Here is a 21,314-nt window from a genome sequence, read left to right as displayed (position 1 = left end):
CTGCTCTCCCCTCCCTCTCCTCCCTCCCCCACCCTGCTCTCCCCTCCCTCTCCTCCCTCCCCTACCCTGCTCTCCCCTCCCTCTCCTCCCTCCCCCACCCTGCTCTCCCCTCCCTCTCCTCCCTCCCCCACCCTGCTCTCCCCTCCCTCTCCTCCCTCCCCTACCCTGCTCCCCTCCCTCTCCTCCCTCCCCCACCCTGCTCTCCCCTCCCTCTCCTCCCTCCCCCACCCTGCTCCCCTCCCTCTCCTCCCTCCCCCACCCTGCTCTCCCCTCCCTCTCCTCCCTCTCCTCCCTCCCCTCCCCTGCTCTCCCCTCCCTCCCCCACCCTGCTCTCCCCTCCCTCTCCTCCCTCCCCCACCCTGCTCTCCCCTCCCTCTCCTCCCTCCCCCAACCTGCTCCCCTCCCTCTCCTCCCTCCCCCACCCTGCTCCCCTCCCTCTCCTCCCTCCCCTCCCCTGCTCTCCCCTCCCTCTCCTCCCTCCCCTACCCTGCTCTCCCCTCCCTCTCCTCCCTCTCCTCCCTCCCCTACCCTGCTCCCCTCCCTCTTCTCCCTCCCCCACCCTGCTCTCCCCTCCCTCTCCTCCCTCTCCTCCCTCCCCTCCCCTGCTCTCCCCTCCCTCTCCTCCCTCCCCTCCCCTGCTCTCCCCTCCCTCTCCTCCCTCCCCTCCCCTGCTCTCCCCTCCCTCTCCTCCCTCCCCTCCCCTGCTCTCCCCTCCCTCTCCTCCCTCCCCTCCCCTGCTCTCCCCTCCCTCTCCTCCCTCCCCTCCCCTGCTCTCCCCTCCCTCTCCTTCCCCTTTCCTTCCATCCGTTTCTTTCTTCTGGTCACCCTATCCATTCCTTGCCCTGAACCCCAGTGTACGGGACAGTGGGACTGTTCTGTGATCGGGTCTGGAGTCGGGGGTTCCCCAGTCCGTGCCCAGCCTGAAGCGGGGGTGGGGGTCCCAGGACAAGGGGTGGGCCTCTGCGGTGTGACAGTCCCCCTACGCTCCGAACAGCCCTGGGCTGTTCCACATCCCGACGTGACCTCCCTTTGCGCACCAGCACGTCCTTACCATCGTCCTCCTGTCCGCCTTCTGAACGGTGTAGCCGGTGATGTCACAGTTCCCGCTGTCCTTGGGGGGCTGCCAGGACAGAGCCACGTTCAGCCCCCACACCTCACCCACCTTCACATTCTCCGGGGGTCCCGGCTTGTCTGGGGAGAGAAGACAGGACAGGGCACGTTACAGAGCAAGGAATGCCGGCAAAACATCAGGAGCCGGGCAAAAATGGGGCTGGACAGTGCGGAACTCAAAACACGTGACCGACCTGTGCCATCCCTGCCCTGGGAGTGTGTGATGGGACAACGTGGCGGGAGCTTCACTCCATATCTGACCCATTTTTTGGGGAAAAAAAGGGTTTATTTACAATATTTGTCATTTTAATTTAAATATTTACAAAATTCACCTCATTTTCAAATTAAGACATTTCCATCCAGGATGCACTCCAGCCCCCTGTGGTGCCCACTGGTCCCAGGAACCTCCAGAGAGCCGGTGGAGATTCTCCCTCTCCGAGCGTGCCGGGCACGGAAGTATCCTTGGATGGAGGTCAGGCAGTCGGGCTCAGGCAGAGCCTTCGAATGCTAGCTGCCCGGGCCTGCAGATCTGGGCCTGTCGATGGATGCCTTGGCCAGGACCAGGAGTTGACCAACGAGGAGGTCCCCTGACCGACTCACCTTTCCACCCCCTCCACTGCCCCCTCCCGCACCGGGTGCTCGAAGATCAGGAGGGTGGGGCTGTACGGTGACCAGCACTCGAGGAGCAGCCCCTCCAAATCCTCAAAGAGGGGCGGCATGCCTTCACGTTGCACGTCAGTGTGGAACATGGACTCCTGAGTTGTCACGAGTCTGTAAACCAACGTAAGAACCTTCTGCGTGGCACTGCTCTGTGCAGGACTCTCCAGCCCTGGTCCCTTGATGTAAAGGTGGAGGACACCCACAGGGGAGCCCCTTGCTGCCGGATAGCAGGACAGACCACCGCGGCAATGCCCAGACGTGCAGACAAGGGCGAGGGGAAAATGGAGGGTCAGCCTCCACAGGAAAACGCCTGCACGGTGCAGAATGACGCTGAGGGAATCCCTGAGAGACGGCTCAGGAGGTGTGGGACCGGCTCCTGAGTTGGGTTTCGGGGACACCCTTCTGAGTCCGATGACCGATTCTGGCCAGGCCGGGGTTACCCTGGTCAGGGTCGGCCCACACTCATGAGCCCTCTCCACCGCTGTTGTGACAGGACGGTCCCAGGCGTCAGCCAGTGGCACGCACGCAGCCCACTCCCCTGTCTGGGTCCGGCCGTGCATCTGGGGAGGTCAGGGAAGGACTCAGGAATCCACAGGGCGGAAGCGGAGGCCGTTTCCATTCACACCGACCCGAAGTGTCCAGTACAGCAGGAGAAAACAACGAAAGACTCCATAGAACATAGAACACTACAGCACAGTACAGGCCCTTTGGCCCACAGTGTTGTGCCGACATTTTATCCTGCTCTAAGATCTAGCTAACCCTTCCCTCCCACATAGCCCCCCCATTTCTCTATCATTCATGTGTCTGTCTAAGAGTCTCTTAAATGTCCCTAATGTATCTGCCCCCACAACCTCTGCCGGCAGTGCGTTCCACACACCCACCACCCTCTGTGTAAAAAAAACTTACCCCTGACATCCCCCTTATACCTTCCTCCAATCACCTTAAAATTATGTCCCCTCATGTTAGCCATCGTCGCCCTGGGAAAAAGTCTCTGACTGTCCACTCGATCTACGCCTCTTATCATCTTGTACACCTCTATCAAGTCCCTTCTCGTCCTCCTCCTCTCCAAAGAGAAAAGCCCTAGCTCCCTCAACCTATCCTCACAAGACATGCTCTCCAATCCAGGCAACATCCTGGTAAATCTCCTCTGCACCCTCTCTAAAGTTTCCACATCCTTCCTATAATGAGGCGACCGGAACTGAACACAATACTCCAGGTGTGGTCTAACCAGAGTTCTATAGAGCTGCAACATCCCGGCGGAAGTACAGCCCTGATTGGGCCACACCCGAGACACACACCCCGACCCTCAGGATGCAGAGACGGGCCTTGAAAGATTTCTCGAATGACACTGGGCCCCAAGGGTTAAATTTCAAGAAGAGGCGATGCAAAGCCAGAGTGGGCGTTCCCCAGGGTGTGGGTTAATGGGTGGATGGAGAGTGGTGGTTGGGGAGCCCAGGGTTAGGGGACATTGGAAACGAGTACCAGTTGGTGCTGGGCCAGATGGCCATCCTCCGAGGCTGTACAAAATCTGAGGTGGATGGTCACGGTCTTTTCCCCAAGGCAGGGGAGTCCAACACTAGAGCGCATAGGTGAGAAGGGGGAAGACTTGAAGGGGGACCTTAGGGGCAAATCTTTCACAGAGAGGGTGGTGTTGATGTGGAACGGGCTGCCAGAGGAAGTGGTTGAGGCGGGTACAATGGCAGCATATTTTTAAATTTAAATTTAAATTTTTATTTACGGCGTGGTAACAGGCCCTTCCGGCCCAACGAGTCCGCGCCGCCCATTTTAAACCCAAATTAACCTACCCGTACATCTTTGGAATGTGGGAGGAAACCGGAGCACCCGGAGGAAACCCACGCAGACACACGGGGAGAGAACATACAAACTCCTTACAGACAGCGGCGGGAATCGAACCCCAATCGCTGGCGCTGTAATAGCGTCGCGCTAACCGCTACGCTACCATTTGGGCAGTTTGCAGGTACATGGATAGGAAAGGTTTAGAGGGATGTGGGTCAACCGCCGTTTCCAATGTCCCCTAACGCTGGACTTCCCCAACCATCAGTCTCCATCCACGCCCCAGGTAAATGGACGAGTTGGGCCGAAGGGCCTGTTTCCGTGCCGACCGGCGCACCCTCAATCACTACACGATGACCACTTTGCACTAACATGGGCTTTTTATTTGTCCTAATTGCGTTTGTTCTTGTAAAAGTTGTGTATAATTTACGTATAATTTATGTTGATGTTTTTCTTGTGAATGCTGCGTATATGATGCTCTGTGCCTGTGATGCTGCCGCAAGTAAGTTTTACTTACTTAAACTAAGTAAGTAAGTAAACTCGCAGCATGTACACGCACTTGTGCTCGCGACAATAAGCTCGACGTTGACCCAGATTACTGCTGACCAAAGCATTCAGGGAGGTGGGAGAGGAGGCGGATCAGCCGGTCACTGCCTAGGCCCTGGTGTCCGAGGGGACGGGGAGGCAGTGGTCGTACCCCATACCTATGACCTGAATGTGAATGCTGGCTCTGTCCTGGGTGTTCTCGATCTCCACCTCCAGCTGGTAGAGCCCCGAGTGCTGGCGCTGAGCCGTGCGGATGAACAGGACGGTGTCGGTGTCGCTGTTGCGGACGTGGATGGTCTGGACATCCAGGGGCTGCTCGTCCTTCAGCCAACTGACCTTTGGCCTGGGTTTGCCCTGCGAGGTGGGGGGGGGGGGGGGGGGGGGGGGGGGAAACGACGAGGTGTTGTTAAGAACTGCGACTTCCAGTCCACACACCAGAGGGCACTTCCCCTCCCACAGTGTGACCCTTCCTCAGTGCCGCCCGTCCCACAGTGACACTCCCTCAGCACCACCCCTCCCTCAGCACCGCTCCCCCCACAGCATCGACCCTCCCTCAGTGCCGCCCCCACAGTCAGTGACACTCCCTCAGTACTGCCCCTCCCACAGTGACTGCCTGTTGCTCCCGCCTCCCAATATAACACCCTCCCACTCCCTCCGCCACCCCCCCCCACTGTAACATCCATCCTCCTCCCCTCCCTACCCCTCCCACACCTTTCCTTCCCCCCCCCCCCCCCACCCTGCCCCTCACCTGGAAGGGGATCATGAGGTTGATGGTGTCTCCCACCACCTTGACCAGCTTCTGCCGCAGCGCTCGGGGGAGGCAGATCCGTGGCCGCTCTGGGAAGGGAGAGTCAGGTTAAACCCATGTCCGGGAGGGAGGGGCAGGACGCCGCTCTGCCGGAGAGAGGCACCCACCCCCCCGGAGACAGGCACTCCCCAGTGACAGGCGCCCCGCCCCCACCACCCCGGTGACAGGCACTCCATGGTGACGGGAACTCCCCCAGTGACGGGAACTCCCCCAGTGACGGGCACCCCCGGTGATGGGCACTCCCTGGAGAAGGTCACATCCCCCGGTGACGGGCACTCCCTGGTGTTGGGCTCTCCTAGGGGACGGGTGCTCCCCCAGGGACGGATAATCCCCCAGGGGATGGGCGCTCCCACGGTGAGGGGTGTCCGCGGGGCTGATACTCACGAATGATCTCCCTGATGGTGACGGGCTGGGCGAGAGCCACCGCCTCGCTCACTCCTGCCATGTTCACCGCTCTCACCCGGAACTGCAGCTTCTCCCCCATCGGCAGGTCGCGAACAACGATGGAGGTGCGATCGGTTAACCCTTGCTGAGCTGGGACCCACTCATCGGCTGGAGTTGGGGGGTGGAGGGGGAGGGGGTGGAGAGAGGGGGAGGGAGAGACAAGGAGGGTGAGAGAGAGGGAGGGGGGGGAGAGAGGGAGGGAGAGGGAGTGAGGGACGGAGGGAAGGGGAGGGAGAGAGAGAGGGAGAGAGGGAGGGAGTGAGGCAGGGAGGGAGAGGAGAGCAGGCAGACGGGCGAGGGGGAGGAAGGGACAGAGAGGGCGTAGTGGAAGTAGAGGGGGGAGGGATGGATGGAGGGAGGTGAACATAGATGGGTGAAAGTCAGGCAGGACAGAGAGAGAGAGAGAGAGGGAGAGTTTTACAGCACAGAAACAGGCCCTTCGGCCCACCACGTTCATGCCGATCTTTTGTGTCACCTGCACACATTGGGACGACATCCTTCTGTGCCCTGCTTATTGAAGTGTCTGTCTGAACATCTCTTCAATGCAGTGCCTGAATCTAACTCCACCACATGCTCCGGCAGTGAGTTCCAGCTCTCAGAATCAGCTTCGTTATCACTGACCTATGTCGTGAAACTTGTTGTTTTGCGGCAGCAGTACGGCGCAAGGCATAAAGATTACCGCAAGTTTCAAAAATAAATAAATAGTGCAAAAGAGGAATAACGAGGTAGTGTTCATGGACCGTTCAGAAATCTGATGGCAGAGGGGAAGAAGCTGTTCCTGAAACCACTCTGTGTGTAAAAAATCTACCCCCTCAATACCCTTTAAAATTCTTTCCTCTCACCTTAAACCTGTGCCCTCTTGTTTTTTTTAATACTATTACCATGGGAAAAGATTCTGATATTCACCCTATCTATGCCTCATAATCCACCTCTGATCAGGTCACCCCTCAGCCTCCTTCGTTCCAGGGAAAACAAGCCCAGCCTATCCAATGTCTCCCCAGAACTAAAGTCCACCATCCAGGCAATGTCCTGGGGAGTCTCCTCTGCACCTTCTCCAGCACAAACACAGCCTTCCTATAGTGTGGTGACCAGAACTGCATGCGGTGCTCCAAGTGCAGTCTATCCAGTGTTTTGTGAAGTTGCAACAGAAGAGAAACAGAGAAACATTGTCTTATGAGGATAGGTTGAGTGAGTGAGGGCTTTTCTCTTTGGAGAGGAGGAGGATAAGAGGTGACCTGATAGAGATGTACAAGATGATAAGAGGCATAGATTGAGTGGACAGTCAGAAACATTTTCCCAGGGTGACAACGGCTAACATGAGGGGGCATAATTTTAAGGTGATTGGAGGAAGATACAAGGGGGACGTCAGGGGTGAGTTTTTTTTACACAGAGAGTGGTGGGTGTGTGGAACGCACTGCCGGCAGCGGTTGTGGGGGCAGATACATTAGGGACATTTAAGAGACTCTTAGATAGACCTATGAATGATGGAGAAATGGAGGGCTATGTGGGAGGGAAGGGTTAGGTAGATCTTAGAGCAGAATAAAATGTTGACACAACATTGTGGGCCGAAGGACCTGTACTGTGCTGTTATGTTTTATAACCACATACATGAGGGAAGATCAGCCAGAACCAGGGAAGGAAACAGGCCATGCTTGGTGGGAATTATAACGGACTCCTAGAACGTGCAACCACTTTTGTTGTGTGTGTTTACACAGCAGCATTGAGTAAATGAGTTTATAACTGTGAAAACAGGTGTGTAAAATAGTCTGATGTTGAACTGCCTGTGTATAGTACCCCCTGTCCACACTCCTGGGCACTGCTGAGCTACCAATAGTAAGACAATCCTCCCACGAATGCTGACAATGACTGTAATGTGTCCTACACAGTATCACTCATCTTTGGCAGAGGTACGTGTATGCATCCTGTGTGATACCAGCCCACAGACAGTGACTGGGCGATACCATAATCCTGCATAATAGTTTCCTGACTTGATATTAGACTGATAATTAGGTACCAATTGACACTCTCACACACTATTAATGTGCAGTTGTGTCCACATAACCTTTTGACTAGTTTGGGCAGTTTCTGTGTCCACCGACTGAGACGATACTAACCCAACAGGCACTACCAAACATTTCACAAACACACAGTGTGTGCACAGACCTGCACGGTACCACAGTGAGCAGTTTGTGAGCAGGTGTATCCGTTCACTGCCCTATGTGATACCTTAGCTCAACCAGGTAGCTGGCAGCAGGCGTGAGCTTGTGTTGTATCCCCTACCAAACCTGCAGTCAAACTGAGATGTGAGATGTACCAAGCACTGTGCAACACACCATCCTGTAGTCTGATAGTGAGTACACACTGACTGTCCCTTGTAGTCTGATAGTGATGTGTGTGTGTGTGTGTGTGTGTGTGTGTGTGTGTGTACATCTGTGTATACACATATCCCCCGTACAATACCTCAGGTATGAAAGTGTACAGTCCATGAATATGTGCACACCCTTCGAGTGACAACTTGTAACTGATCTAAAAGTGAGCAGTGTGAGTTTGTGCCAACTGATAACTGAGGATGGTCAAACAGTGAACGATGTGATGGTGTTTACACTGAAACCTCAGATTTGTGAAAATGCTGAGCTTCATATGATTTACATTAACACATCAGACTCTGTCTAATAGTGAGCAGTGTTGGTGTGTAAACTGAAACCCCAGAAGCCAATCTAATAGTGAGCAGTGTGTGCAAGTTGAACGCCTGAAAATCAGTCTACTGTTGAGCAGTGTGAAATCATGCAAGCTGAGAACTCAGGAGGAACCTCCACGCTTGTGTGTGTGTGTGTGTGTGTGTGTGAGTGTCTGCGCGCACTTGTCTGTGTATGTGTTTGTGTGAGTGTGTGTCTCCATGTGTACACATGTATCTGTGCACATGTATGTGTGTGTGTGCGTGCACAGGTGTAAGTGTGCACAGATGGGCTGAGTGTGCTGGTACTCACTTCCATCCTTGCAGTACTCCACCAGGTATCCATCCAGCCCTGCCGCCCCAACCTTCTCTGGGGTTCTCCACTTCAGGGCAATGGTGGTGTTGGTCACATCCTCCACCGTCAGGTTGGTGGGCGCGCTGGTGGGAGCTGCAGTAAAGGTGCCGTCATCAAGACCAAAGGGTGTGAGGGACCGCCCCCTCTCGTCCCATCTCCCACTGAATCCCAACGATCCGCCCGGGAACAGGGGAAGGGGACGCCAGTCACTCTACAGCTACCCCACCCACCCCCCACCACCCCCGAGACGGGCAGACACAGAACCGCTGATCAATAAGGTCAGCGTAGCCGCTGCCTCATGGCGCCAGGGACCCAGGTTCAATCCTGACCTCTACGTGGAGTTTGCACGTTCTCCCTGTGACTGTGTGGGCTTCCCTCCCCCCTGGGTGCTCTGGTTTCCTCCCACATCCCGGAGAGGTGCAGGTCGGTAGGTTCACTGGCTGCTGTAAAAGGCACCCACTGTGCAGGTGAGCGTTAGAACCTGGGGAGAGATGACAGGAACGCGGTGAGGGTAAGATGGGATTGGTGTGGATGGTCGGCACGGACTCAGTGGGCCGAAGGGCCTGTTTCCGCGCTGAGTGACTCTGCCAGTACACGGATCACACTCCCGGTCTTGCCTCCCTCCAAGGGTGAGAGGGACGTCTCTCCCTGGGGACCCCAGCCCCACCCCGTTCCCGGGGGTCCACGCTCACCAATGGGCACGAAGGGCTGCGAGGCAGGACTGTGCCGGGACATGCCGATCGCATTGACGGCGTAGACCCTCATCTCGTACAGGACGCCTTCGATCATCTGCTTGGCCTCGTACTGCGTCTCCTTCCAGAGGTCGAAGTTCAGCCTCATCCAGCGGTAACTCTTCCTCTTCTTTCTTTCCAGGACGTATCCTGTCAGAGTTACGGGGGGGGGGGGGGGGGGGGTGTGGGGGGGGGGGGGGGGTGGGGGGGGGGGGCGTGTGAGAGGGGGAGGGTGCGTGTGGGAGGGGCGTGTGGGGGGGGTGCGTGTGGGGGGAGAGGGTGCGTGTGGGAGGGGGAGGGTGCGTGTGGGGGGGAGGGGCGTGTGGGAGGGGCGTGTGGGGGGGGTGCGTGTGGGGGGAGAGGGTGCGTGTGGGAGGGGGAGGGTGCGTGTGGGGGGGAGGGTGCGTGTGGGGGGGGTGCATGTGGGGGGAGAGGGTGCGTGTGGGGGGGGAGGGTGCGTGTGGGAGGAGGAGGGTGCGTGTGGGGGGGAGGGTGCGTGTGGGGGGGGTGCATGTGGGGGGAGAGGGTGCGTGTGGGGGGGGAGGGTGCGTGTGGGAGGGGGAGGGGGCGTGTGGGGGGGAGGGTGCGTGTGGGAGGGGGAGGGGGCGTGTGGGGGGGAGGGTGCGTGTGGGAGGGGGAGGGTGCGTGTGGGGGGGAGGGGCGTGTGGGGGGGAGGGTGCGTGTGGGAGGGGGAGGGGGCGTGTGGGGGGGGCGTGTGGGGGGGGCGTGTGGGGGGGAGGGTGCGTGTGGGAGAGGAAGATGAGAGAGGGAAGGTGGAGGTGGCAGGGGGAAGAAAGAGGAGAGAGGGAGTGGGGAGAGGGGGGAGAGAGAGGGACGGAGAGGCGGGGAGGGAGGGGGAGGGAGGGGGGGAGGGAGAGGGGAAGAAGGGGGAAGAGGGGGAGGGGGAAGAGAGAGGGGGAGAGGGGGGAGAGGGGGGAGAGGGGGAGAGTGGAGGGGAGAGAGAGAAAGAGGGAGAGAGAGGGTGAAGGAGAGAGGGGGGAGAGAGGGAGGGGGGAAGATAGAGAGAGAGGGTGTAGAGACCATACGTGAGGGGAAGGGGCAAACAAGAGAAGGCCAAGGGAGCGAGGGTGAGTAATCTGGCCATGCACTCCCTCCCTGTCCCGACATGTTTGGCCCGTTTGGCCCCTTACCCAGCACCGGCTGCCCCCCATCGAATGCCGGCGGCTCCCACTGTATCGTACAGCAGTCTTCTCCCAAGCTCAGCACCCGCGGGGCCTCTGGTGGGTCGGGGACATCTGCGGAAGCAACAGGGAAGGTGAGAGGGTCGGCCTGTGGTCTGCGGAGGGGGAGCTGGAAGGGCGGGCTGTGTGGGGGTGGGACGGGGGCACGGAGTGCTGGGTGGGTTGACGGTGGGGATGTAGCTCAAAGTTTGGCTGCTGCATTTGGTGCAGAGAGGGCGAGGGCCAGGCTGTGTCCTGTGGGATAGCAGTGCTGGAGTGAGGGGGGAGTGAGGAGGTGGGGGAAGATGTTCTACTCCCACCAAACACCGAAGGCCCCTCCTGGGATTGGCTGGTCACCGCTACCTGGCAGCTGTTGCTCTTTGGGGTGGGATGGGGATGGGGAGGGGGGGGGGGGGGCGCTTAGTTTGTGGGTCCGGCTGAGGAGGGGGCTGTGAGGGAGGAGGTGTGGGTCGTGAGGGGTGAGGGTGTCGGGAGAGGCGTGGGGGTGAGGGCGTGGGTGGAGGAGGGGTGAGCGGGTGCAGGAGGGGTGAGCGGCGCGGGTCTGGGGTGACACTCACACAGGGCCCGATACATGGGCTCGGGGTTCCTGGGACCACCCGAACGCTCCTCCTCCGCCTGGTGGTGTAGAGGCGCCGCCGGCCTCCGGGGACCCGGTACTCACCCACTACTTTGACGGTGATGTCTGCCCGGTCCTCCCCCGCCGGGTTCTGCACCAGCACGGTGTAGACCCCCTGGTCCGACCGCTCTGCCCCCTCCAGGATGAAGACGCAGTGGTCGGGGTGCTTCTCCACGTGCACCCGCCCCTCCATCTCTGTGATTGCCTGCGCACAGAGAGAGAGTCAGAGATGCGGACCCCTGACCCTTGCGGTGAGGGTCCGGACCCCCTCACGGTGAGGGATACAGACCCCCCGCCCCCTCGGGGTGAGGGGACTAGACCCCCCCGCCCCCTCGGGGTGAGGGGACTGGACCCCCCGCCCCCTCTCAGTGAGGGACTGGACACCCACCCCTTCATGGTGTGGGACACGGACCCCCCAGCCCCTCGCGGTGAGGGATACAGACCTCTGCCCCGGCGGGATGCAGACCCTGGACACCAGACCCCAGACCACGCCAGCTGCCTCTGCTCAGGATATCCCTCCACGGGTCAGGGGTACACAGGGAGGGGGGGGTCCACACTCCACACAGCGGCAGGATACAAAGGGATCAGTGTTGAGTTGGTGCAAATGGGTGCTTGGCGGTCGGCATGGACTCGATGGGCCGAAGAGCCCGTTTCTGTGCTGTGCAACATGACGACGGTGTTCACTTCATCAGTCGGTTCCTCACGGACAGACCTTCATCAACAGAGCTTCACTGTGGCAGGGAGGGAGTCAACACATGGGGGTGGAGGTGGCTCGATGGGGGGGAGAGTGGGTGGGATATCAGTGGGTGGATCAGGGGTATCCGCAACTGTGGGAGGGGTAAGGTGGAGTATTGAGGGGTAATTAAGAGGGTCCGGGGGGGGCGGATGGGGCATTGAAGAGTGGGGGTGACGCTAGGGGAGGGTGTCAGACAATGGGAGGGCGGCAGGCAACACTCACACTGGAATCGGCCCCAACTGCCCTGTCTCAGGACTGGGGCAACTGAGGCCTTGTCCCTGGTCCTGCCACAAACCCCACCCCCGGACCCTTACCGCTCACCCCTCCCACACCCGCTCACCCCTCCCCTACCCACTCCTCCTCCCCCACACCCCCTCTCCCACACTGCTCCCACACCCCCCTACTGACACCCTCATCCTGACACCCTCATCCTCCCCTACCCCCTCAACCCTCCCCAACCACACCCCTCCACCCTACACCCCGTCCCCCACACCCCCACATCCCTCCCACACCCCCCTCCTGACACCCTCATCCTGACACCCTCACCCTCCCCCACCCCACACCCCCTCCCCCACACCCCTCCCACACACCCCTCCTGACACCCTCATCCTCCCCCACCCCCTCACCCCTCCCCAACCACACCCCTCCACCCCACACCCCCTCCCACACACCCCTCCTGACACCCTCACCCTCCCCCACCCCACACCCCCTCCCACACACCCCTCCTGACACCCTCACCCTCCCCCACCCCACACCCCCTCCCCCACACACCCCTCCTAACACCCTCATCCTCCCCCACCCCCTCACCCCTCCCCAACCACACCCCTCCACCCCACACCCCCACCCCCTCACCCCTCCTGACACCCTCACCCTCCCCCACCCCACACCCCCTCCCCCACACACCCCTCCTAACACCCTCATCCTCCCCCACCCCCTCACCCCTCCCCAACCACACCCCTCCACCCCACACCCCCCTCCTGACACCCTCACCCTCCCCCACCCCACACCCCCTCCCCCACACCCCCACACACCCCTCCTGACACCCTCATCCTCCCCCACCCCCTCCCCCTCCCCGCCACACCCCTCCACCCCACACCCCCACCCCCTCACCCCTCGCCAACCACACCCCTCCCCTCAGCCACTCTGACACTCCACTGCTCACAACCTTCACTCACAATGACACACAAGCAGGTCATTCGGCCCATTGAGTGCATGCCAGCCCCCAGCTGCTCAATCCCATTCCCCATTCACCTGACCGATTCTCTCTCACATTCCCGTCAACTGCCCTCATTGAGCTCCTGCTGCCCACCCACACCCCAATGGGGGGGTTGGGGGGGGGGCAATTTACAGCAGCCAGTTAACCTACCAACCCGCACGCCTTTGGATGTGGGAGGAAAGAGGAGCGCCGCAGGGGAAGACCCACGCGGTCACAGCACAAACGCCACACAGACAGACCTGGGTCACTGAGCTGTGAGCCAGCCGTACCACCAGCTGCATCATGTGCGGCCGGTGGGGTGACATTGGTGTAGACGGGTCCCTCACCAGTGCCCAGCGCCCAGCGTGGGTACTGTTTGTTGTCACTTTTGCATGTTTGTTTACATGTGCATGTGTTTCTGCACATGTGTGTGTTTCTGAACGCGTGTGTGTGTATACACATGCCTGTGCATGTTTGTCCTTGAGTTATAAAGCACTTGGCCCAACTAGACCAGGCCAACCCAGATTCCCATCCAAGCCAGTCCCATTTGCCTGCGTTTGGCCCACACCCCTCTAAACCTTTCCTATCCATGTACCCGTCAAAGTACCTTTCAAATGCTGTAATTGTACCCACCTCTACAGCTTTCTCTGGCAGCTCGCCCCACGTCCCCACCACCCTCTGTGTGGACAAGGTTCCACTAACATCCCTTTAAATCTTTCCCCTCTCACTTTAAGCCCATGCCCTCTAAGTTTTAGACTCCCCTAACCCTGGAACAAAGACTGCCACCTTATAAACCTCTGAGGTCCCAGACTATCCAGCCTCTCCTGCTAACTCAAGCCTTCCAGTCCCGGCTACGTCCTCATGAATCTTTCCTGTGCCATAACATCCTTCCTGCGGCTGGTCTGGGTGTCTGGGCTGCGTGCCTGCGTATACGTGGGAGGGGAACGGACCGAATTGGGGGTGGACGGTGAACCCTGGGGCAGCGCTCGTCGTCCTCCAGCCGAGCTCCCCTCAAGAGCCCCCAGAGCTCAGCCGCTCTCCGCTTAACGGCGCAAGCGAGTTGACGGACGGTGGTCCCTCTGGTGGCTTGGATCCACAGCTTGGTCACGGAGTTTTGGAAAGCTTGCTGTGATGTGTTCTCCACACAGCGAGGAGCCCCATCTGAGACCACAAGGTAGACCTCACCTCAATAAAGGTGACCTTGCACCTTATTGCACTGCACTTTCTCTGTAGCTATGACACTTTACTGTGCTGTTATTGTTTTTACCCTGTACTTCCTCAATGCACTCTGTACTAACTCAATGCACCCTGCACTAACCCAATGCACCCTGCACTAACCCAATGCACTCTGCACTACCTCAATGCACTCTGTACTGACTCAATGTAACTGCACTGTGTAATGAATTGACCTGTACGAACAGTATGCAAGACAAGTTTTTCACTCTACCTTGGTACAAGTGACAATAATAAGCCAATACTAGTACCACTGCCTGTGGTTCACTGAGAGTGCCACAGCAACTCCCCTCCTCCCCCCCCCCCCCCCCCCCAACAACGGGTGATCTGCGAACAACCTGTGCCCAGGGACACCCCCCCCACCCCCCCCACCACCCCAGCCTACCTTGTCCGCCTTGGTCCAGACCACAGTGGGAGCTGGCTCGCCGCTGATGGGCACGTCCAGCCGCAGTTTGTTCCCAGCCACGACCACAATGGTGGCATCAGGGATGCTGCCCAAACAGTCCAGGTGGATCTTGGGAGGATCTGTGGAGAGCAGGGAACACCTCCGTTAGCACAGGAGCCGGGCAGGAGGTCCGGGCAACGGACGACAACCAGGGAGGGAAGCCACAGGAAGTGTAAAGAGTGTACCTTGTCGGGGAACGTAGTCGATTTTCACCTCTGGGGAAGACAGAAGGAGGGAGAGAATGAGTACAAAGTGAATGCAAGGCTAGAAACCACGTGACGGTGCCACCCATCCGTTAATATCCCACCCACTCAACGGACGCCCCAAACCCGATTCACGCATGCACAGAAACAGAGTAGAAGGAGAGGCCCTTCGCCCCTTCCGGTCTGCCCCACCATGCAGTCCATATTCGGTAACCATTCAGCCCATCTGGTGCCTTCCAGTGTTTCTGCTCCACACCAGCCTCCTCCCATCTCACCCAGTATGAATATTCAGAGGAATAGAGAGATACAGCACCGAAATGGGCCCTTTGAGTCTGCACTGATTATCAACCAGTCACTTACTCTGCTCCTACATTAATACATTTTTAAATGTATTACTGCTCACTGAAGTCCCACACCCCCGGGTTCAAGACCCGTACTGTGTTATATTGTTCAACGTTATGAATGAACAGCTACTTCCCTTCAACCATTCGGTTCTTGAACCAACCGGCACAACCCTAATCACTGCCCCAGTGTAGCAACACTGTGACCACTTTGATCACTTTGCACTAAAGTGGACTGTTTGTTTCATTCTAATTGTGTTCCTTCTTGTAAAAATTGTCTATAATTTATGCTTTTCTTGTGATTGCTGCTTATCTGATGCTATGTGCCTGTGATGCTGCTGCAAGTAAATCTTCCGTTGAAATTGTGCATATGACAATAAACTCGACTTTGACTCTAGCCCAGAGAACAATATCTAACTCCTCTGTAAATATATTTAATGACCTGGCTTCAATTAGATAAGATCTCTTTATTAGTCACATGTACATCAAAACACACAGTGAAATGCATCTTTTTGCGTAGAGTGTTCTGGGGGCAGCCCGCAAGTGTCACCACGCTTCCGGCACCAACACAGCACGCCCACAACTTCCTAAACCGTACGTCTTTGGAATGTGGGAGGAAACCGGAGCACCCGGAGGAAACCCACGCAGACACACGGGGAGAACGTACAAACTCCTTACAGACAGCGGCGGGAATTGAACTCGGGTCGCTGGCGCTGTAAAGGGTTATGCTAACTGCTACACCACCGTGCCTGCCTGTGGCAGAGAATCCCACAGGTTCACCACTCCCTGGGAGAAGAAACTTCACTTCATCTCAATCCTGAATCACTTACCCCTTTATCCTGAGATTGTGACCCTGGTCCTGCAACCCCACCCCCCACATCCGAAATATCTTTGTAACTAGTATGACCCATCCATCAGAAATTTACAAGCTTCAAAAGAGAACCCCTCTCAGTCTTCTAATCACTGGTGAATACAAGCCTAATTGACCCCAAAATCTCACTTCATACATCAGTCTTGTCACCCCAGGGATCAGTCTGGTGAACCTTCTCCGTACCTCCTCCAGAACAAAGAGCATCTTTCCTCAGACCAAGGAGTCCCAAACCTGCACACGATATGCGGTACTCAATATCAGGCACGGCGGTGCAGCGGTTAGTGTGATGCTATTACATCACCAGAGACCTGGGTTTAATTCTGGCCGCTGTTTGTGAGGAGTTTGTACGTTCTCGCCCATGTGTCTGCGTGGGTTTCCTCCGGGTGCTCCGGTTTCCTCCCACATTCCAAAGACGTACGGGTTAGGAAGTTGTGGGCGTGCTATGTTGGCGCTGGAAGCGTGACGACACTTGTGGGCTGCCCCAGAACACTCTACGCAAAAGATGCGTTTCACTGTGTGTTTCGATGTACATGTGACTGATAAAGAGATCTTATCTTGTCTCACCAAGGCCCTGTGCGACTGCAGCAAGACATCACACCTCCAGAACACAAATCCTCTCCCTATGACGGCCAACGTACCATTTGCCTTTTCACTCGACCTGCTGCACCTGATCCTTGCCTTCAGCAGCTGGTGCCGGTCTCAGTACCTCTCCCCTTTCCCAACCTGGCGCCCTTCACCTACTAACCCCACTCCCTGTTGTTGCCACCAAAGTGGATGACCTCACATTTATCCTCTGCCATGTGCCCGCACACCCCCTCTACCTCCACAAGTCAACCGTGGGCTTCACTGCGTCTGCCTCAAGCCTCTCCCTCCCCACCCAGTGCTGTGTAATCTGCCAGCTGGAGGTGTTACATTTAATATCCTCACCCGAATCATTAACACCTCCTGTGAACCATAGAACAGTACCACACAATACAGGCTCTTCGGCCCACCATGTTATGCCAACCTTTAAACCTCGCCTAAGACTATCTAACTCCTTTCTCCCACATATCCCCCTATTTTAAATTCCTCCATATGCTTATCTAACAACCTCTTGAATTTGACCAACGTATCTGCCTCCACCACCACCCCAGGCAGCACATTCCATGCACCAACCACTCTCTGGGTAAAAAACCTCCCGGTTGGGGTCCCAGCACTGATCCCTATGGTACCCTGCTAATCATTGCCTGCCCCTCGGAGAAATTATTTTATTCCTTCCCTGTTTCCCATCAGCCGACAAGTTCTCCCTCCACCTTAACCCCAAGCACAAACAACGTGTTACGTTTCCATGGTTATCTCAAAGCTTTCCGAAGGCCCGATCACACCCTCATCTCACTCCCGGTTACATCCTCAAAACATTCCCAGCGGATGTGGACACGACCTGCTCCCTAGACAATAGGCCCCCACCCCCCCCCCCACCACCGGGTTGTGCCGTGTGAACTGTCGGTACAGCGTGGGCCGAGGTCAGCCCGTTCCCCGCGCTCCACAGCACTGCCTCCTCGCTGGGCCAGCCGGGCACAGCGTGCGCCCTGCACCAGCTCCCCCGCACTGCGCCTCCGGTCTCGGACACCTCACCCAGGAAGTTCAGCTTGGCCGAGAGGTTGAAGGCGAACCCATCAGGGACAAAGGTGTAATCCCCCTCGTCCTCTGGCCTCACGTTGTCAATGACAAGCTTGTGGATTCTGCAGAGCACAAACAGAGACACGGGCATCGGGCATTAACACAACAGGCTTAACAGTCTGTGTCTGACTGTAATACAACAGGCTGTAACAGTGCATACTTGACGGTAATACAGCAATGGGCTGTAGCCGTTTGTGTCTGACTGCAACACAACGGGCTGTAGCTGTTCATTCCTTGCCCTTTTAGTAATACAGTAGGCTGTTGTAGTCCTGTCAGACATACACTGACACAACCTGCTGTTTTACTGTCAGGCACACTTTACAGATGCTGTATTACACAGCCAGACAAAGACTGTTGCATATCACAGAGTTACAGCCCGTTGTGTACTGCTCATACCTTATCCTTTCAGTAATACAATAGGCTGTAACTGCAATATGCAACAGTCTTTGTCTGGCTGTGTAATACAGCAACTGTAAAGTGTGCCTGACAGTAAAACAGCAGGTTGTATCAGTGTGTGTCTGAAACGACTACGACAGGCAGAAACATTGTGTCTGATGGTAATACAGTCGGCTTTAGCAGACCATGACTGACTGTGATAACAGAGGGCTGTAGCAGTGTGTGCCTGACACTAATGCAGGAGGCTGTAATAATGTACGTCTGACAGTAAAACAATGGGCTGTAACAGTGTCTCTTGCAGCAGGATGCAAGATTCTGTGCTGGACAGTTATACAGTGGGAGTGTAATGGTGAGTGCCTGACAGTAATACTGTGTGACTGACAGTAAAGCAACAGGCTGTAACAGTGTGAGTGTAACAGAAACTCAGCACATTGTAATAGTAATAGTGTGTTCCTGACAGTAACAGTGTGTGTCTGAATGACATCTGTGGGCCAAGCTCTACTGAGAGAGAACATCGAACACTATAGCACAGTACAGGCCCTTCCGCCCACAATGTTGTGCCGACATTTTATCCTGCTGTAAGGTCTATCTAACCCTTCCCTCCCACATAGCCCCCCATTTCTCTATCATTCATGTGTCTATCTAAGAGTCTCTTAAATGTCCCTAATGCATCTGCTCCCACAACCTCTCTGCCGGCAGTGCGTTCCACACACCCACCACCCTCTGTGTAAAAAACTTACGCCTGACGTCCCCCTTATACCTTCCTCCAATCACCTTAAAATTATGTCCCCTCATGTTAGCCATTGTCACCCTGGGAAAAAGTCTCTGACTGTCCACTCGATCTATGCCTCTTATCATCTTGTACACCTCTATCAGGTCACCTCTCATTCTCTTTCTCTCCAAAGTGAAAAGCCCTCGCTCACTCAACCTATCCTCATAAGACATGTTCTCCAATCCAGGCAACATCCTGGTAAATCTCCTCTGCGCCCTCTCTAAAGCTTCCACATCCTTCCTATAATGAGGCAACCAGAACTGAACACAATCCTACAAGTGTGGTCTAACCAGAGTTCTACAGAGCTGCAACATCACCTCGCAGCTCTTGAACTCAATACCCTGACTAATGAAGGCCAACACTCTATACGCCTTCTTAACAAACCTATTGACCTGCGCGGCAACCTTGGGGAATCTATGGACATGGACCCCAAGATCCCTCTGTTCCTCCACACTGCTAAGAGTCCTGCCATTAACCTTGTATTCTGCATTCAAATTCGATCTTCCAAAGTGTATCACTTCACACTTATCCGGGTTGAACTCCATCTGCTACTTCTCAGCCCAGGTCTGCATCCTGTCTATATCCTGCTGTAAACTACAGCAACATTCTACACTAGGTGGGACATGGTGGGCTGTAATGTTGTGTGTAACAGTGTGTGATTGTAATATGGGGTGCTGTAACAGCCTGTATCTGATAGTAATACAGCAGGATTCAAAGGGCAGAAGGGAACAGTTGTCACAGTGTGTATCTGACTGTAATAGCACAGGCTGTACGGAGCCCGTGCCGAGATCCACAGCCAGTATGCCAGCCCTGTCTGTGGGATTCACCTTCCGAAGTGATGTCGAGGTTCCTGGGAGGGGGAAGTAGCAGTGATCTCCAGCAGTCTTCCCACTGATCCGAGACTTCGGCTGCTCCGTCCCCTCTCCCAGACCGCGGTGTTCCCAGTCCCTGCCCACAGATGGTGAACTGCCCAGCCCACCGCTCAGATCCCCGCCCCCTGACCCCCGATGGGAGCTCCCTCCCCAGCCTATCACCCAGCCGCTGCCCTCAAGCACAGAGACCACGGGTCCTGGTCCAGTCTTCCCCTGCTGCCCTGCACACCCCCAGACCCCCCTGCCCCACTGCCCCCCCCCCACACCTCCCCTGTTCACCTGCCGATGTGCGTGACCTGCAGCCGGTCACTGGGCTCCACTTCCGCACCGTTCTTGAACCATTCCCCTTTCACCTTCTCGTCGGACACCTCGCATTTGAAGACCGCCTGCTCCTTGGCCTTGACCGTCAGGTCCGCAATGCTCTGGTACACCTCCAGCTGCTTCTCTGCAGGTGGGTCAGGAGTGGATGGGGTGGGGGAAGCAGAGGGAGAGATGGGTGAATGGACACTGAGACCAAGTGGTCACTCACAGTCTGATGGGGGTAGTGGGGGGGCGGGGGGGGTGGGGGCAGAAGATCTCTGCCCCTCAAGGACACGGTTGTATGATCCTCAGATCCTGCCCGCGTCATGTCGTTCAAATTGCAGCTTTATTTGAGGGTTGAGATCCCCACCTGTCATGGCAGGATCCGAACTCACATGAGACCAATTGGTTGAGAAAGTGCGGCTGCCATCAGTGACGTGGGCTCCTTCGGCTGGGGAGAGGCTCCCTCACCCCCTGCCCGCTGGCCCAGCTACAGGGGACGAGCCTGGGGTAGATGACCCTGGGGTAGCGTCGCGGTCAGTGCGACACTATTACAGCCCCCAGCGACCCGGGTTCAATTCCCACCACTGCCTGTAAGGTGTTTGTATGTTCTTCCTGTGTGTCAGCGTGGGTTTCCTCCGGGTGCTCCGGTTTCCTCCCACATTCCAAAGACGTACGGGTTAGGAAGCTGTGGGCATGCTATGTTGGCGCCAGAAGCGTGGCGACACTTGTGGGCTGCCCCCCAGAACACTCCACACAAGAGATGCATTTCACTGTGTGTTTCGATGTACATGTGACTAATAAATAAATCTTATCTTCAGGTGGGGAAATATGTCGAGGACGTGCCGGAGAGCACTCGGTTACCTTGCACCAGGAGTTCAGCCACAGACTCGCCACCGTTGGTCTTGGCAGTGTAGTGACCTGCGTCCTCTTTGGACGCCTCGTTGATGAAGAGCGTGTGCTTCTTGCCGTCCTTCTTGAAGCGATACTTGAAGGTCTCCTCCCGCTTCAATTCCTGGCCGTTCCGCTCCCTGTGAGTGACGGCGGGGGGGTGGGGTGGAAGTCAACAGATACAGTCTGTCCCTCCTTCCCTCTCACTCCAACCCCAGGGAACTCCCTCCCCCACTTCCTCAGACCACCTCTATGTCCTCAGAAGGCTAAGGAGATTCGGCATGTCCCCAATGACCCTCACCGATTTTTTTACAGATGCACCACTATCCGGATGCATCGCAGCTTGGTACGGCAACTGCTCTGCCCGGGACCGCAAGGAATTGGAGAGTTGTGAACGTAGTCCAGTCTATCACAAAAACCAGCCTCCCCTCCGTGGACTCTGTGTACACTTCCCACTGCC

At 56.9% G+C, this 21,314-nt stretch overlaps 1 protein-coding gene across 1 annotated transcript in view; it reads right to left on the bottom strand.

Moving 5' to 3' along the window:
* Positions 1 to 21,314, bottom strand: part of mybpc3 (myosin binding protein C3) — a 62,794-nt gene that overhangs the window by 14,760 nt on the left and 26,720 nt on the right. Inside the window, exons 14-26 of the mRNA XM_052029716.1 lie at positions 20,828 to 20,994; positions 19,943 to 20,108; positions 17,579 to 17,685; positions 14,735 to 14,764; positions 14,490 to 14,629; positions 10,986 to 11,145; positions 10,274 to 10,378; positions 9,084 to 9,272; positions 8,350 to 8,484; positions 5,303 to 5,470; positions 4,859 to 4,947; positions 4,269 to 4,464; positions 1,052 to 1,191 (exon numbers count right to left, since the gene is read on the bottom strand). Of these exons, the coding sequence (XP_051885676.1) occupies positions 1,052 to 1,191; positions 4,269 to 4,464; positions 4,859 to 4,947; positions 5,303 to 5,470; positions 8,350 to 8,484; positions 9,084 to 9,272; positions 10,274 to 10,378; positions 10,986 to 11,145; positions 14,490 to 14,629; positions 14,735 to 14,764; positions 17,579 to 17,685; positions 19,943 to 20,108; positions 20,828 to 20,994 (1,792 nt within the window). The remainder of the gene's footprint in view (positions 1 to 1,051; positions 1,192 to 4,268; positions 4,465 to 4,858; positions 4,948 to 5,302; positions 5,471 to 8,349; positions 8,485 to 9,083; positions 9,273 to 10,273; positions 10,379 to 10,985; positions 11,146 to 14,489; positions 14,630 to 14,734; positions 14,765 to 17,578; positions 17,686 to 19,942; positions 20,109 to 20,827; positions 20,995 to 21,314) is intronic.

Source organism: Pristis pectinata, chromosome 14, assembly GCF_009764475.1.
Source record: "Pristis pectinata isolate sPriPec2 chromosome 14, sPriPec2.1.pri, whole genome shotgun sequence".
Taxonomy (NCBI): Eukaryota; Metazoa; Chordata; class Chondrichthyes; order Rhinopristiformes; family Pristidae; genus Pristis; species Pristis pectinata.
This window is presented reverse-complemented; position numbering and strand designations above follow the sequence as displayed.